We start from the raw sequence: 13,664 nt of genomic DNA on the forward strand, positions 1-13,664 counted from the left end.
GAGCTGTCAGAACCATCATGTTCCACAGCCAGATTTAGGTTAAAGTAGATCAAAATCCAAAAAACTCGTCATCACTCAAAATGTGACCTTTCATCAGACCCTTTCCATTTTGTGACTCGTGGAAGCCCAGAGAATGATGACATAATTTCATTTAATGTGAAGACCCTAAGTTTCATTGATAACTCAAGGCTTAAATCATTGCCTGTAGTACTGAGACATGTACCTCAGAAGGGTCATAGGTTCACTCACTGGTAGTTACTGTCAGCTGATGTCACCAGGGCGGCAGTAGGAGTGCTATAATTGGCCTTAGCACCCCTGAGTTAGGAGGGAGAAGTATCAGCAAATGTTCCCACTCCTGATTGTTTTCCATTAACTTAAATTGCAATAAATATACAAAAGTATATTTTTGTTTTCTTGTACTACTACAGTGAATGTGAGATGAGGATAGAATTGAGCTGATTTATGGCCTCATCTCCCCCACACTCCATGGCCAAACATCCTACTGACATTCATTGTCATATGAAGAACAGTCACTTGGGTGAGGTACTTAAGTACTGCTGGCACCTATGCAATTCTACCCCAGCATCTGTCACCTCCATCAAGAGAGATGGGGACAAAAACTACAAAAATGCATATTCTCTGGGCACTTTTTACCAGTGTAAAATAAAGACCACTTACCTGCTGATGGCTTTACTCGTACTTTATACCCTTGTTTGTTTCCATCAACTTCTTTCCATTTCATCTGCAGTCTGTCTTCAGACAGAACAGTTAATTTCAATCTACCTGATTGTAGGAACAAAATAATTCAAAGAAACTGTTTGAAAGAAATTACATAAACATGTTTAAAAATGTAAAAAAGACGAGGATTAAAATTTGTTTGACGTAAAAAAGAATGTAACATTAGGATGAGTTTAAAGTCTAGAAATTTGTAGTGTTACCAAACTGGTCGCGCACTAAACTTGCAGGAGGGCTCGCAACCCTAAAATCTGCAAGGCAAGCCCCTCCCACTAATTGTCAGTTCTTAGTGTCTGGGAACTAAGCTCCACATCAATTATACTGTTGCAAAGGTTGATAACGAAACAAAGAAAATTTGGAACTGGATAAGACGCTCCAAAGAAGAACAGAGAGCAGGGGGGGTTCAGTTTTGCTATTTACTGAAAGGAGTCAGTGACTGCCTGATGACTATCAGACATTTGTTGTCTCCTAAGAGTTATGCTCCCACTACTGGTACCTATCTAACAAACATGACAAACTCTGATAAAACCAAAAATTAATTCCATGAAGAGTTAAAGCATGTCATCTCACAGGCTCCTAGAAACAGCATGCTAATTTTCATAGGTGACCTCAATGCTTGTGTAGGAGCTGACCACCAGTCCTGAAAGGGAGCCATTGGCAGATACATCATAAAGAAGTGCGACAATAATGGAACATTGTTTCTTCAGATGTGTACAGAACATCATCTGACCGTCATCAACATATGCTTCAGGCAAATACAAAACTACATGGATGCACCCTCACTCCAATCAATGATTCCTGATTAACCACATACTGGTCCGCCAGAGAGATGCCAATGATGTTAAGATCACACAAATCATGATGGGAGCCAAGTGTTGGATGGACCACAAACTCACAGACAGCTCATTTTCAAAGACCACCAGGAATGCCTTATACTCTGCAGCCAGTAAGACCCCAGTGGCAAAAGACTGGTTTGATGAGAATTACATGGAAATCACTGAATTGGACATTGGCAATCACAATCAATATTCTATTGTCAGACTGTCTATCTGGAATCAAGCTATGGATAAGCCAGAACAGTCTCCAACCAAACATTGGTAAGAACAAAGATGTCCTTTTTGAGTTCCTCCAAAAGGTCAATACCCTAGGCACTGACTCAGATCCCTTCCAGCTGCTCACTCAGGCTCCCCCAATCCTTTATCCCATCCATCCTCTGACTTTATCTTCCTGTGCCTTCTCCTCCCTCCCACTGTTTCACCATCAGCAGCAGAGCCTTCAATCACGTTGTTTCCATATGCCAGAAGTGTTTTCCTAAAAACCTCTGCCTTAATATTGCTCTCCCCTTTAAAAGCCTCTTCAAAACCTTTCTTTTTGCCCATGCTTTTAGTCATTCAGAACTCTGCTGCCCATTTCCAACCCAGACCTACAATGACCCAGATTTTGCTTTAGAATGACGATGAGGCTATCAGTGTTCTCCATTATTATGGAGTAAATCAGACAGCAACTTCTGGTGTCCGCACATGTGTATTAAAATGCAGAAATCAGGACGTTGCTGTCCAATTTACCTTGCTTCTACACAAGCTTTGTTGCACCAGAGTACATGTGCAGTAACCTATCTCTCTTAATTTTCTTTCAAATGCTGACAGACCTGTTGTGTATTTCCAATATTTTCTGTACTACATTCATTATGTTTTTTTGTTTTATTGATGCTTTATTACCAAAGAAGCAAGTTAAAATTCTCAGTATAATACTGTACTGTAGATAACAATAGCATCTTTATTGTGGCACATAACAATGAGCAGCCACAAATCTCTGCTAAATGTAATAGCTCTCCTGGAACAATTACATTTTGATCTCTGATGAAGGCTTTCATTCTCATAAACCGAATTAGTATTTGTTAGTGCTATCTTTGCAATATTGAAACAGAGTAGTCATTTTATTCAGCCACTGGGTAAAAAGAAACAATAGCCACTTACTACAGCTATAATATACATCTATCATTGCAATTCCTCCCTAGAAAAGGGGATAAATTAAACAAAATCAATTAGACCGTGCAGAGTGGAACATAGAACATAGAACATTACAGCACAGTACAGGCCCTTCAGTCCTCGATGTTGCGCCGACCTGTAACATAAACAAACTGAAAGCTCAATCCCTTTATTTAACTTAAAAAACTTGAATGCATTTATAAGATATATTTCAAACAGTAATCCTGTACAGTTATGAGTGGATAATTCGTTATGAGATTGTAAGAAGAAAGGCATTACATGGGGTCAGTTGATCTAAAAAGTGCTTTGTTACTGCATTCCTGGTTGAAATGAATACTGAATGGAGTGACTAATTAACAACTACCGGTATTTATTTTAAATTCACTTTGATCTACAACTATAACTCAGATTTTATAACTTACAAAAATGCTACTCATTTTTCTTATTTCCTGTACAGCATCCATTAAACATTCAAATGACAGAATGAAAGTGAAGACCACAAAGAAGAGTTCATATTGCACATATAAGACACATTTGTCCTGTAGATGAATACAGAAATTGTCATGCTGTTAAATAGCTCAGGGGGCACAAGAGAATATTGCACATAAATTATGAACAATTGATGTTATTCAGTTCTAAGATACTAAAACTGTTAATATAGCAGTGTTAGCCCTGAGCTTTGACTGGCTTCTTATACATCGTGATAGGATTTCAGCATTTGTTAACAACAATTTTATATGGAGGCAATAGTCACATCTCTTACACAGCATGCATACTTGGCTTTAAGCCCGTTAGTGTTTGTTATAACAAAATTGACAACTGAAATAAAGAGTGAAGCTAATAGTATCATTTTCTGCTTTTATTTTAGTATTTTTTAATTGCTAGTCTTAAGACAGAATTTGGTCAAGAAGTGAAATTCAGAAGAAAACTGCCATCCAGAATAAAAATGAACTTCTTTGGTGTTTAAAAATAACTTTTTTAAAAACAGCAGGTGACCCCCTAGTGCTGCTCACAGTGAGTCAGATGTTATGTTATTTATAAGTGAAGGTGCCTTATGCTATATAATGCACATGGCATTATTCTCCTGCTAAGGTGCAGCCATTTGTAATGTGGTCAGTCCCTTTACAAACACAAGGTCTAAAAGGGATCTTGAGGTCAATTAGAGGCTATATGCATTTAGGAACATCCTGAGGTTAATTAAAAAGTACTTTCTGTTGCTTGGAAAGATTTTCCTGTAGATTTTCTTTCTTCATACATTATTCTAAGTGTGACACAGAAATTTGCATGTTTGACAAAATGTGTCAACTGAGGTGCAATGGAGGGCTTTGAAATTTCTATATATACAGTAATGGATTTCTTGTGCTGTGTATGGTAAGCTGGAAGATATGGCAGAGATTTAAGAGAAATGCAATGAGAGGCAGTGTGGCAAATGAATAATAACAATGTGTTTTTGATTGGTTACTGGGAAATGTGAGCCCATCAAAAAAGCATAAGAGGCTTAAAATTTGACATGTGCTGTATCTTCGGGCAGGTTTCTTGCAGTGTCACTGACAGGAAGTTGGATGATACATGGTTTTATTCGTAATGTACATTTTATTATTCTGCTCCTAGAAAAAACTGGGGAAGCAAGTCATCCTTGATCCCGCGTGATTGCCTAAAAAGTCAAATAATTGTCAGATGAATTGTTCAAAGCTTAACTACTATGCAGACTGCACATACAAAGATGAGTTTTGTTTGCCTAAGGTGAGTGGCAAATAAAAGGCTGCAGACATTCTGACTCTGGAATTTCTGTTTCCTAGGGAGTTTTATTTCTGTAAATTTCAGATGATATGAAAGGTGGGGGGGGTGTGGGGCGGGGGGTGGTGGTTGCTGCAGGGGACACAGCACAGTGGCCAGTAACAGTTTGGCAGGTTTCACCAAGCACTAGGCTCAAGACCAGATAGCTAGGGAGTAGATAGGCGATAGCTCAGGGCCCTAAACAAGAGCAGTCATAAATGAGTTGGATGGCAAGTGAAAATCACTGCAAACAGCTATAGGCATCCTGAGTGCTCAGAAAATTAGCCAAAACATCAAACAGGTATTAAACGAAAGGAAAATATCCCAAAATACCTGAAAATCACAGCCAAAACTGAGGTCAGTGAATTCTGAACAGACTTAGGCATTAACTTTGCTTAAACTATGTGTTCTTATACATCTACGATAAGTACCTTGTCCCTTCGCTTGACTGATCAGATGAAGCACCACGATTACAAAGGCAAGAACACAGCTCTTTTGTATGGTCATGGCAAAATCAGGAAACAACACAAATCCTATCCATAAAAAAGAAATACATTGAATTAATTTTTAACTGACTGTAAATCTTGGTAATTGATACACAAAAGAGATTCCTACACAAGCTGAGTTTTCATGTAGGTCACCCACAGAATCCTTACAGCTGACAGAAAATAGATATTTTCATCCACTAACATTGTTGTTTCAAAATCACCTAAGTATCATGCATTGGACTTTACACCCATCTCAGAACCCAATGAATCTGAGTGGAAGCAAGTCATCCTCAATCCCGAGGGATTGCTTAAAAGAGGAGACTTAAATATAGGTAAGAAACGAGGTAAAGTATAGAAAATAGCAAATATTGATTAGGAGATAGGATAGATGAAAAGTACTAAATGGGGTACACCAGGGTTCAGTGTTTCGACACTATTATTTCTAATTTATATCAATGACTTGGATTTTGAAACTCGATGTATGTTGGTTAAAGTTGCAGATGATCCCAGACTAGTAAATGTAGTGGAATTGAAGGAAGTAGCTCAAAAACTATCAGAGGTGCTGTCTTGCAGATGAGATATTAAAATAAGGGAGAGCATAAAAGATTCAACACTAGTCAAAGAAGAGCAGGAGAATTCACCAGGAAATGCATATTTCAATTGCTTTTGTCCTGTTTATGGAATTGCTAAATTCTTAAGCAGTAACAAGTAAAAGGCAATACAGAGAATCATGCTCAAAGTGAGCTGATCTATGTATATCATCCATCTTGTGATTCAATCTCATCAAATTGGCTTAATGGCACCTTTGAGGAGGTTGTTGATTCAAGCCCCACTCCAGGACATGAGTACATAATTTAGGCTGACTCCTCAGTGTAGTACTAAGGAAGTGCTGCACTGTTATAACTGGCCTCTTTCAGATGAGATATTAAATAGAGGCCCTCTCAGGTGAATGCAAATGATCCCATAGCACTATTCAAAGTGGAGGAGAGTGCTCCTGGAGTGCTGGTCAATATTTAGCACTCAACCAACAAAACGGATTATCTGGTCATTTATCTCATTAGGTGTTTCTGAGACCTTTCTGTGCACAAATTGGCAGCCATGTTTCCCTACATTATGACAGTCACAACACTGTACTTAATTCGCTGTAAAGCATTTTGGGATGTTCCCCGGTTCTGAAAGTGATATATCTGCTGACAGGCTATGTCGCTGCGTAGAAATTTGGCCACGTTTTGCCCATTTTACAGACATAAAATAGGCGCAATAAGACCAAATTTCAGGGACAAATGTCCTGTGCCCCAAGGATGCCTGAAAGACATCGAACCCAAAATTGTGTCAGCCAATTTTTCAACTGTCCTTGACAGCCCTCAGGAAATGAGTGTCCCAAGCAGCAGGGTAGGCACTGGGCATGCTCCACTCAGCTTCGCTTGGTATGGATGCGGCCTAGAAACCAGCCGCCACCAAAAAGCAGAGTTTTAGTAACTTTTTTTTAACTTAAGTGGAGTCATGAATGTTTTCAATTTTTATCTCTTACCATTTTCGAAGCTGAGAGAATGTAGCAAGGTGGTATGCACAATGTACCCGTTGGAAGTAATTAGGTGGTAGAGTTTCTTCTATGGGCACAATTAGGAAACTGCGCCCCAAACTGCGATGGTCAGGTTCAGTTCAAGTTTCTGATAAATTCATTTCCATAATCACAAATATAAAATCTCCAATGAACCAGCACAATTGGGCAACATAATAGAATGTAATTATTTCTTTCTTATTTCCATTAAATAGTATTGCTTGATGTATTTAAGAGTATTACCTGGTGCAATTTATTAATACAGCTGAAAATGGATTTACCACCAAAAATAAGCATTTTTACTAAGGGTTTCCAGTATTCCACCTGTGTGTAACCTGATTTCAAATCACTAAAATGACTTAAAAGGAACTACACTGAACGTATTATTTTCATTGGTGTACAAGAGTCAGTTTCATAACAAATTAAATATTTTTTGATATGAAAAACCTTTTGAATCATGCCTAATTTATCCCCCCTAAGAAAATGAGTGCAAACAGCCTTCCTGAACCAGTGCAATTGGATAACTCTCATATTGTTGATCTGAGGATATGGACAGTTTTTGGGGCCTGATTTGGGTGAATTGAATCTTGAACCAGTGTAAAATAAATTTCAGAATACATAGACACAAGTGATTTTGGGCATAACTCAATTATGTTTAAAATTCTCCACTCTTTTGCATTGGTTTGGCAGATTTCATGTGGATTGCACAGATATGATTAGTCTAAATGAGCAGAAACTCTACATCTTGATATTTAGCAGTATTTGGGAGGGTGAATGAGATTTGGCTGACTAGGTGGCAAGCCTGGGTTTTCATAGCACTGAGACAATCCTGGGCTTTGGTAACAAAGAAAGAACAAAGGACAGTACAGCACAGGAACAGGCCATTCGGCCCTCCAAGCCTGCGCCGACCTTGATGCCTGTCTAAACTAAAACCTTCTGCACTTCCGGGGCCCATATCCCTCTATTCCCATCCTATTCATGTATTTGTCAAGATGCCTCTCAAACGTCGCTATCATACCTGCTTCCACCACCTCCCCCGGCAGCACCACCCTCTGTGTAAAGAACTTGCCTCGCACATCCCCTCTAAACTTTGCCCCTCGCACCTTAAACCTATGTCCCCTAGTAACTGACTCTTCCACCCTGGGAAAAAGCTTCTGACTATCCATCCTGTCCATGCCGCTCATAACTTTGTAAACCTCTATCATGTTGCCCCTCCACCTCCATCGTTCCAGTGAAAACAATCCGAGTTTATCCAACCTCTCCTCATAGCTAATGCCCTCCAGACCAGGCAACATCCTGGCGAACCTCTTCTGTACCCTCTCCAAAGACTCCACATCCTTCTGGTAGTGTGGTGACCAGAACTGCATGCAATATTCCAAGTGTGGCCGAACTAAGGCTCTGTACAGCTGCAGCATGACTTGCCAATTTTTATACTCTATGCCCCGACCGATGAAGGCAAGCATGCCGTATGCCTTCTTGACTACCTCATCCACATGTGTTGCCACTTTCAGTGACCTGTGGACCTGTATGCCCAGATCTCTCTGCCTGTCAATACTCCTAAGGGTTCTGCCATTTACTGTATACTTCCCACCTGTATTAGACCTTCCAAAATGCATTACCTCACATTTGTCCGGATTAAACTCCATCGGCCATTTCTCTGCCCAAGTCTCCAACCGATCTATATCCTGCTGTATCCTCTGACAATCCTCATCACTATCCACAACTCCACCAACCTTTGTGTCGTCTGCAAACTTACTAATCAGACCAGCTACATTTTCCTCCAAATCATTTATATATACTACAAACAGCAAAGGTCCCAGCACTGATCCCTGCGGAACACCACTAGTCACAGCCCTCCATTCAGAAAAGCACCTTTCCACTGCTACCCTCTGTCTATGACCGAGCCAGTTCTGTATCCATCTTGCCAGCTCACCTCTGATCCCGTGTGACTTCACCTTTTGTACCAGTCTGCCATGAGAGACCTTGTCAAAGGCTTTACTGAAGTCCATATAGACAACATCCACTGCCCTTCCTTCATCAATCATCTTCGTCACTTCCTCAAAAAACTCAATCAAGTTAGTGAGACACGACCTCCCCTTCACAAAACCAGGCTGCCTCTCGCTAATAAGTTCATTTGTTTCCAAATAGGAGTAAATACTGTCCCGAAGAATCCACTCTAATAATTTCCCTAGCAACATTCTCTAACACTGGGTTATGATGTAGTGTTTTGGTAGCATTAGGGGATGGTTTGGCAGAACTGAGTTAATGGTTGGTTCTGGCAATACTGTAATGGGGTTTAGCTGCTGGAGTGGGCTTCTCTGGTCTGGTATTAATTTGAAAAGTAAACCTGGGATTTTGCAGAACTGGGTGGAGTAGTGGAATGGAATGTCAGGTTGGCTTATTAGTGAATTCTTTGTGTCAGTCATCAATGGGATAAGGGGAGGATATGGCTTGACAATGCAGAAAGTGGTGGTATGGTACCTGTTGTTGCAAAAAAGGTCACAAAACATAGGAGATGAAGCTGGTGGGCAGGAGCATGGTGGGGAGGTACCTGATGGTCAAAAGGTGCTAAAGTAGTTTGGGTCCCATTTTGCTGGTTCTCCTTTCTCCATCAGGTTATTAAATCCTGCCACCACCCCTTCCCCCCACCCCTCCCATAGTGCCAGATAACAGAAATCCTCTCAATAAGTCAGACTCTGGCCTCTCCGGTGCTCCTAAACCTCATCCTCAGTCCTCTGGGACCTCAAGATCCCTCCTCCCAGGAATTAGGACTTCTCCTTTATTCCAAGACTCCTTCTCAGTACTCAGAACCCAATGTTTCCATATTTCAAGATTCCCCTTCCACTACCTCAGAATCATCCTCAATGCTAACAAATCCTCGGATCTGTCTCAGCCTAGAACTCCTCTCTGAGGTGCTCCAAGATCCTGGGGCTCCCCTCAAAATGCTGCTGGACTCCATCTTGGAGTTAAGTTGATACTGACTTTCACTCATACATTTATCACAGCATCTGAACTCTTCTTTATGTTTCTGTCCTGTAACATTCTCTCACAGCTTGTTATCCTAAATCAATTCATGCTAACATTTTTGAATATTGTATCCACAAGAAAAAAGATGCAATTGTCACCTAGCTAATTTTCTTCATTCAGCTAAGTTTAATAACCAGTTCCATTACTCTTCAGTATTTAACTTTTTTTGTTCCTACCAAAGTATATTTTATGTTTCAATGTGGAATTATTACACTGTCTTGATGGACTCAGTTTATATCCAGTAACAGCCAGCTCAACTAATGCCACCATTACCCGACAGTGCACAGAAACTGATGGTGCCAGTATATCTACTAATTTAACCCCTCGAACTGTTTCAGTGCATCACTTCACTCTGTATACAACAAATTATTATTTCTCAGCAACTACCTGCTTCACAATCACACAAACTTTTGTAATACTTTGTTATTTACTTCTTTGATTTCTCAAAAGGACTGCAGCTGTACTACAAACTTTGTAAGCTGTCTGCAGTTAAAAGAAAAATTAAATAAGTTCAGAAACTGAGACAATAAAGCACCAGTTCCCTAGGGAAATATATTTTTGTATTAGCATGGATCATTGCAATATTGAAGTAATGTAATAAAGAAATTGATGACTGTGCATGACCAGAGAATCCTGTGATACGGCAACAGAATCAAAGATAATTCAAATTATTTTGACCTTTTTTAAAACCTTATTTACAGTGTGTAAAGCAATCTCAGCCCTACACTCTGCAAACCCTCACTGTGCTCTGTTTCATCCGTCCCCACTTTCAAAAGCTCCTTAAAAACCATCCCTTCAGCCATACCTTTAATCACCACTTCTAATCCCTCTTTTGCTTAGATCCAACCACAAACTGTGAAGCGCCTCAAGACATTTTGCTATCTTAAAACATTAAAGTTACTGGTAATATATTAAGAGTCTTGCATATAGCATGTATTTCCTGTAAATTAAGATTGCAAGAATAGGAGGCACCAAGAGAACTCAGATGTCTGGCATTTTCGATTTTATAGATCGGTGATCATCATAAAGACATATTTTTCAGCAGTGGCATTGATGGAATAACATGTGTCAGTTGGCATTCATGTCATCAGCAGCTTATTTACCATTACCTAATAAGGCTCAAGAAATCATCCCATATGTGTGGGTACTAATCCTTGCAAACCTTGATGTTCTGCCATTACAGTACAAGCAGCTCTGAATCTGAACATAAAACTTCCTGGTCCTTTATATTTTCCCCATTTACTCATAATAGATTTATAATCAAGTATTAATAAGCATCAGAAAGAGTTTTTTTCATTTCCCCATTGATAATGAAGCACATTTGTTAAGGACATAAGACTGAGGAAAACTGGCCTCTGTGACCTCTTCCACAATAGTCAACGAACATCTTATTCTCTTTTATATGGTCAGAAGCTTTGATGTCCCTGCCACACTCATATAAATGTAGAGACTTGGCTTTTAAGAACTTGGCTCACATTGGTTCTCTTTATTTGAGCTGTTGAATAATCATTGATATTGCAAAGTGATTTTTTTATAGCTGTGATCTTTTATTTTAATCTAGAAAAAAAATATTATGGCCTGGATTTTATTTTCCCGCCACCATAATCGGCGGCAGCCATAAAAGGTGGAGGCCCGAACACACGAACTTTACTCCGCAGAGCTGCCGCGGTATTACATGCGGCAGCTCATTTACATGGCTGGGGCGGACTGCCCCCCTCCACGATCACGTGGGATAGGGCAGGAGGCCAGTCCCCGGCAATGGCGTCCAGTGCCACTGCGCAGATGCCGGCGCCATTTTTAAATGGCTTCAAGCCCTTATATTTAATTTGAATGTTTAAAGTTATAGGCATTACAAATTTAAATAAAAACATTTAATAAAAGTTTCAAGCCCCTCTCCTCCCCCCCCCACATGACTAAACAATTCATTCCTTGCCCTCACCCCCCCAAAACTGTGTACCTGACCTTCCCCCCCACAAAGTTCACAGACTTTAATCTTTAACTCTTCCCACAACCCCCAGACTAATGAAAATTGTTTGACCCCATTCCCCCACTCCCACACTGAGGAACTTACATGCTCCTCCCTCCCCACCATTGTTGCGCCTTACATCACTGGTCGGAGATCGGACAGCGTGGAGTGCTGGCCACCGACCACAATATCAGAGCAGGGCGGCCGGCGGGACCAGGTAAGTTATTAATTCTTTCATTTACATTCATTTAAATATTTAAATGGGGCTTCCATCACCAAGCGACAGAGGGACCGTCATGAGGCCTTGCCATGGCAAATGTAATCGATTTAAGACAGAGAGTAGAAGGAACATTTTATTAATGTCAGGGCTGTAAGGCTATGTACAATGTATCACTGGAGTTAGTGATTGAAGCAGAGACTATGCCAAAATGTAAGAATAGGTTAGAAAGTTGGTTGAGAATTGGGAATAGAGGAGCTTAAACTAGTTCAGCCAAACAACCTGTTTTTGTGTTGAAAATCTATGAGCTTGTTAAATCAGGCTCCTTATATGGATTTGAGGAAAAATGGCCCTTTGCATCCGTACTGGTCTATGAGAGTAGTAATGCTGCACACTCTGTTCATGCTACAGCATAAATAGTATAGATAATATGCTGGAATTATGAATATAACTCTTCAAAAACTTCAAATTCCCAAAAAACTATTCCCAAAGAAGTGTCATTGTCAAGCAAGTCCACTAGCACTGTAGAAAAATCTTGTTAATTCAGATTTTGCTAAATTTCATGTGCTTGGAGGAGAAAACAAGATTTATTGAAAAGATACCTGACTGCAAACAAGCCATCTCCAGGAGCTGACACTACAATAAAAGGTTTTACAAGGCATTTTGCTGGTATATACTGCATGATGATGTTTGTGTGATGTTATGGGTGGTATTTTATGCATCTCACAGCATTTCTGACGGTGGAACTGGCAGTTGGCGGCACTTCTACTCCCAACCTTTTTACCAGTTCCCATGTGATTATAACTTAGAATTTAAGATCTGGTGGTGGGCATGGGAGACACGTGCGATCATGTGACAGGGACAACTTTTCATTGGTGGAATCCACCGTCATTCAACAAAGCGCCATTAACGGCAGGATGATAAATCATTCTGCATTGCAATCATGGAGGATCACCAGCTTGGCCAATTTTCTCCATAACACAGAGATCTCTATGTTCTTTCCCTTCAATCATTCCGACTTCTTACCCACCCTCATCTGTTTTTCAACCTCTCCCACACCATCACCATCTCCCTTTTATTTATTTGTCATCTCTCCATCACCATCACCACCTCCAGAATGTCAGCCAGCAGGCAGAGACCAGCCTCACAGTTCAATGATGCCTCCCTGCATGTGCTCCTCCAGGCCATCAGGGAAAGGCGGGAAGTCCTCTTCCCTGCAGATGGCTTCAGAAGATCCTCCCGCCTGACCAAGGCAGCCTGGATGGAGGTGGCGGAGGAGGTCTTGAACTGTAGGGTGACACGAAGAACCTGGGTGCAATGTCGGAAAGGTGTTAACGACCTGTTCAGATCGGCAAGGGTTAGTGATATCCCCGAAGCTTTACCAATAATATCTCATGGGGTCTGTAAAACTTTATGTCTGTCAGTGGGCAGCCTTACCATGCATTTGAATGCATGATCAGCCTTGGTGCCAATAGCAATTGTGTCTAGAGAATGTGCAAGTCGAGCGTCTGGTAGCGCTTGGATGCAGCATGCAACTCACAGGCCAGAATGAGTAATGTCGATGCATGTCGACAAGGGATGTCAGGCATCACTTGACATGTCATTAACTCAGTACTTACGCATGGAGAACATGCAAACCCACAATGAATGTGAGCGCACCAAGACAGAGGGTGGTGTACCGGACCAGAGACTCCCGATCCCAGCAGAGGAGGAGGCAGTGCAGATTGCCAGAGCGGAAGGAGGAAGAGCCATCACAGATGGCGAGGCCGGATCGTCAAGGCGTAAGGATGAAGTGTCAACTTTACTGTTGATGCCTTATGGGCACACAAGACTGTAAGCCTGAGGCCTGCAGCCACTACGTTTTGTATGTTTTTGCATTTTACTTCTGCCTTGCTTTTGCTTTGCT

The 13,664-nt window shown here is 40.8% G+C and overlaps 1 protein-coding gene across 3 annotated transcripts in view; it reads right to left on the reverse strand.

The window, feature by feature from the left end:
• Positions 1-13,664, reverse strand: part of LOC137378147 (collagen alpha-1(XIV) chain-like) — a 194,997-nt gene that overhangs the window by 172,710 nt on the left and 8,623 nt on the right. For all 3 annotated transcript variants that reach the window (XM_068048274.1, XM_068048272.1, XM_068048273.1), the window contains exons 2-3: positions 4,931-5,032; positions 679-783 (exon numbers count right to left, since the gene is read on the reverse strand). In XM_068048274.1, coding sequence (XP_067904375.1) covers positions 679-783; positions 4,931-5,032 — 207 coding nt within the window. The remainder of the gene's footprint in view (positions 1-678; positions 784-4,930; positions 5,033-13,664) is intronic.

Source organism: Heterodontus francisci, chromosome 16 (assembly GCF_036365525.1).
Source record: "Heterodontus francisci isolate sHetFra1 chromosome 16, sHetFra1.hap1, whole genome shotgun sequence".
In the NCBI taxonomy this organism is placed as follows: Eukaryota; Metazoa; Chordata; class Chondrichthyes; order Heterodontiformes; family Heterodontidae; genus Heterodontus; species Heterodontus francisci.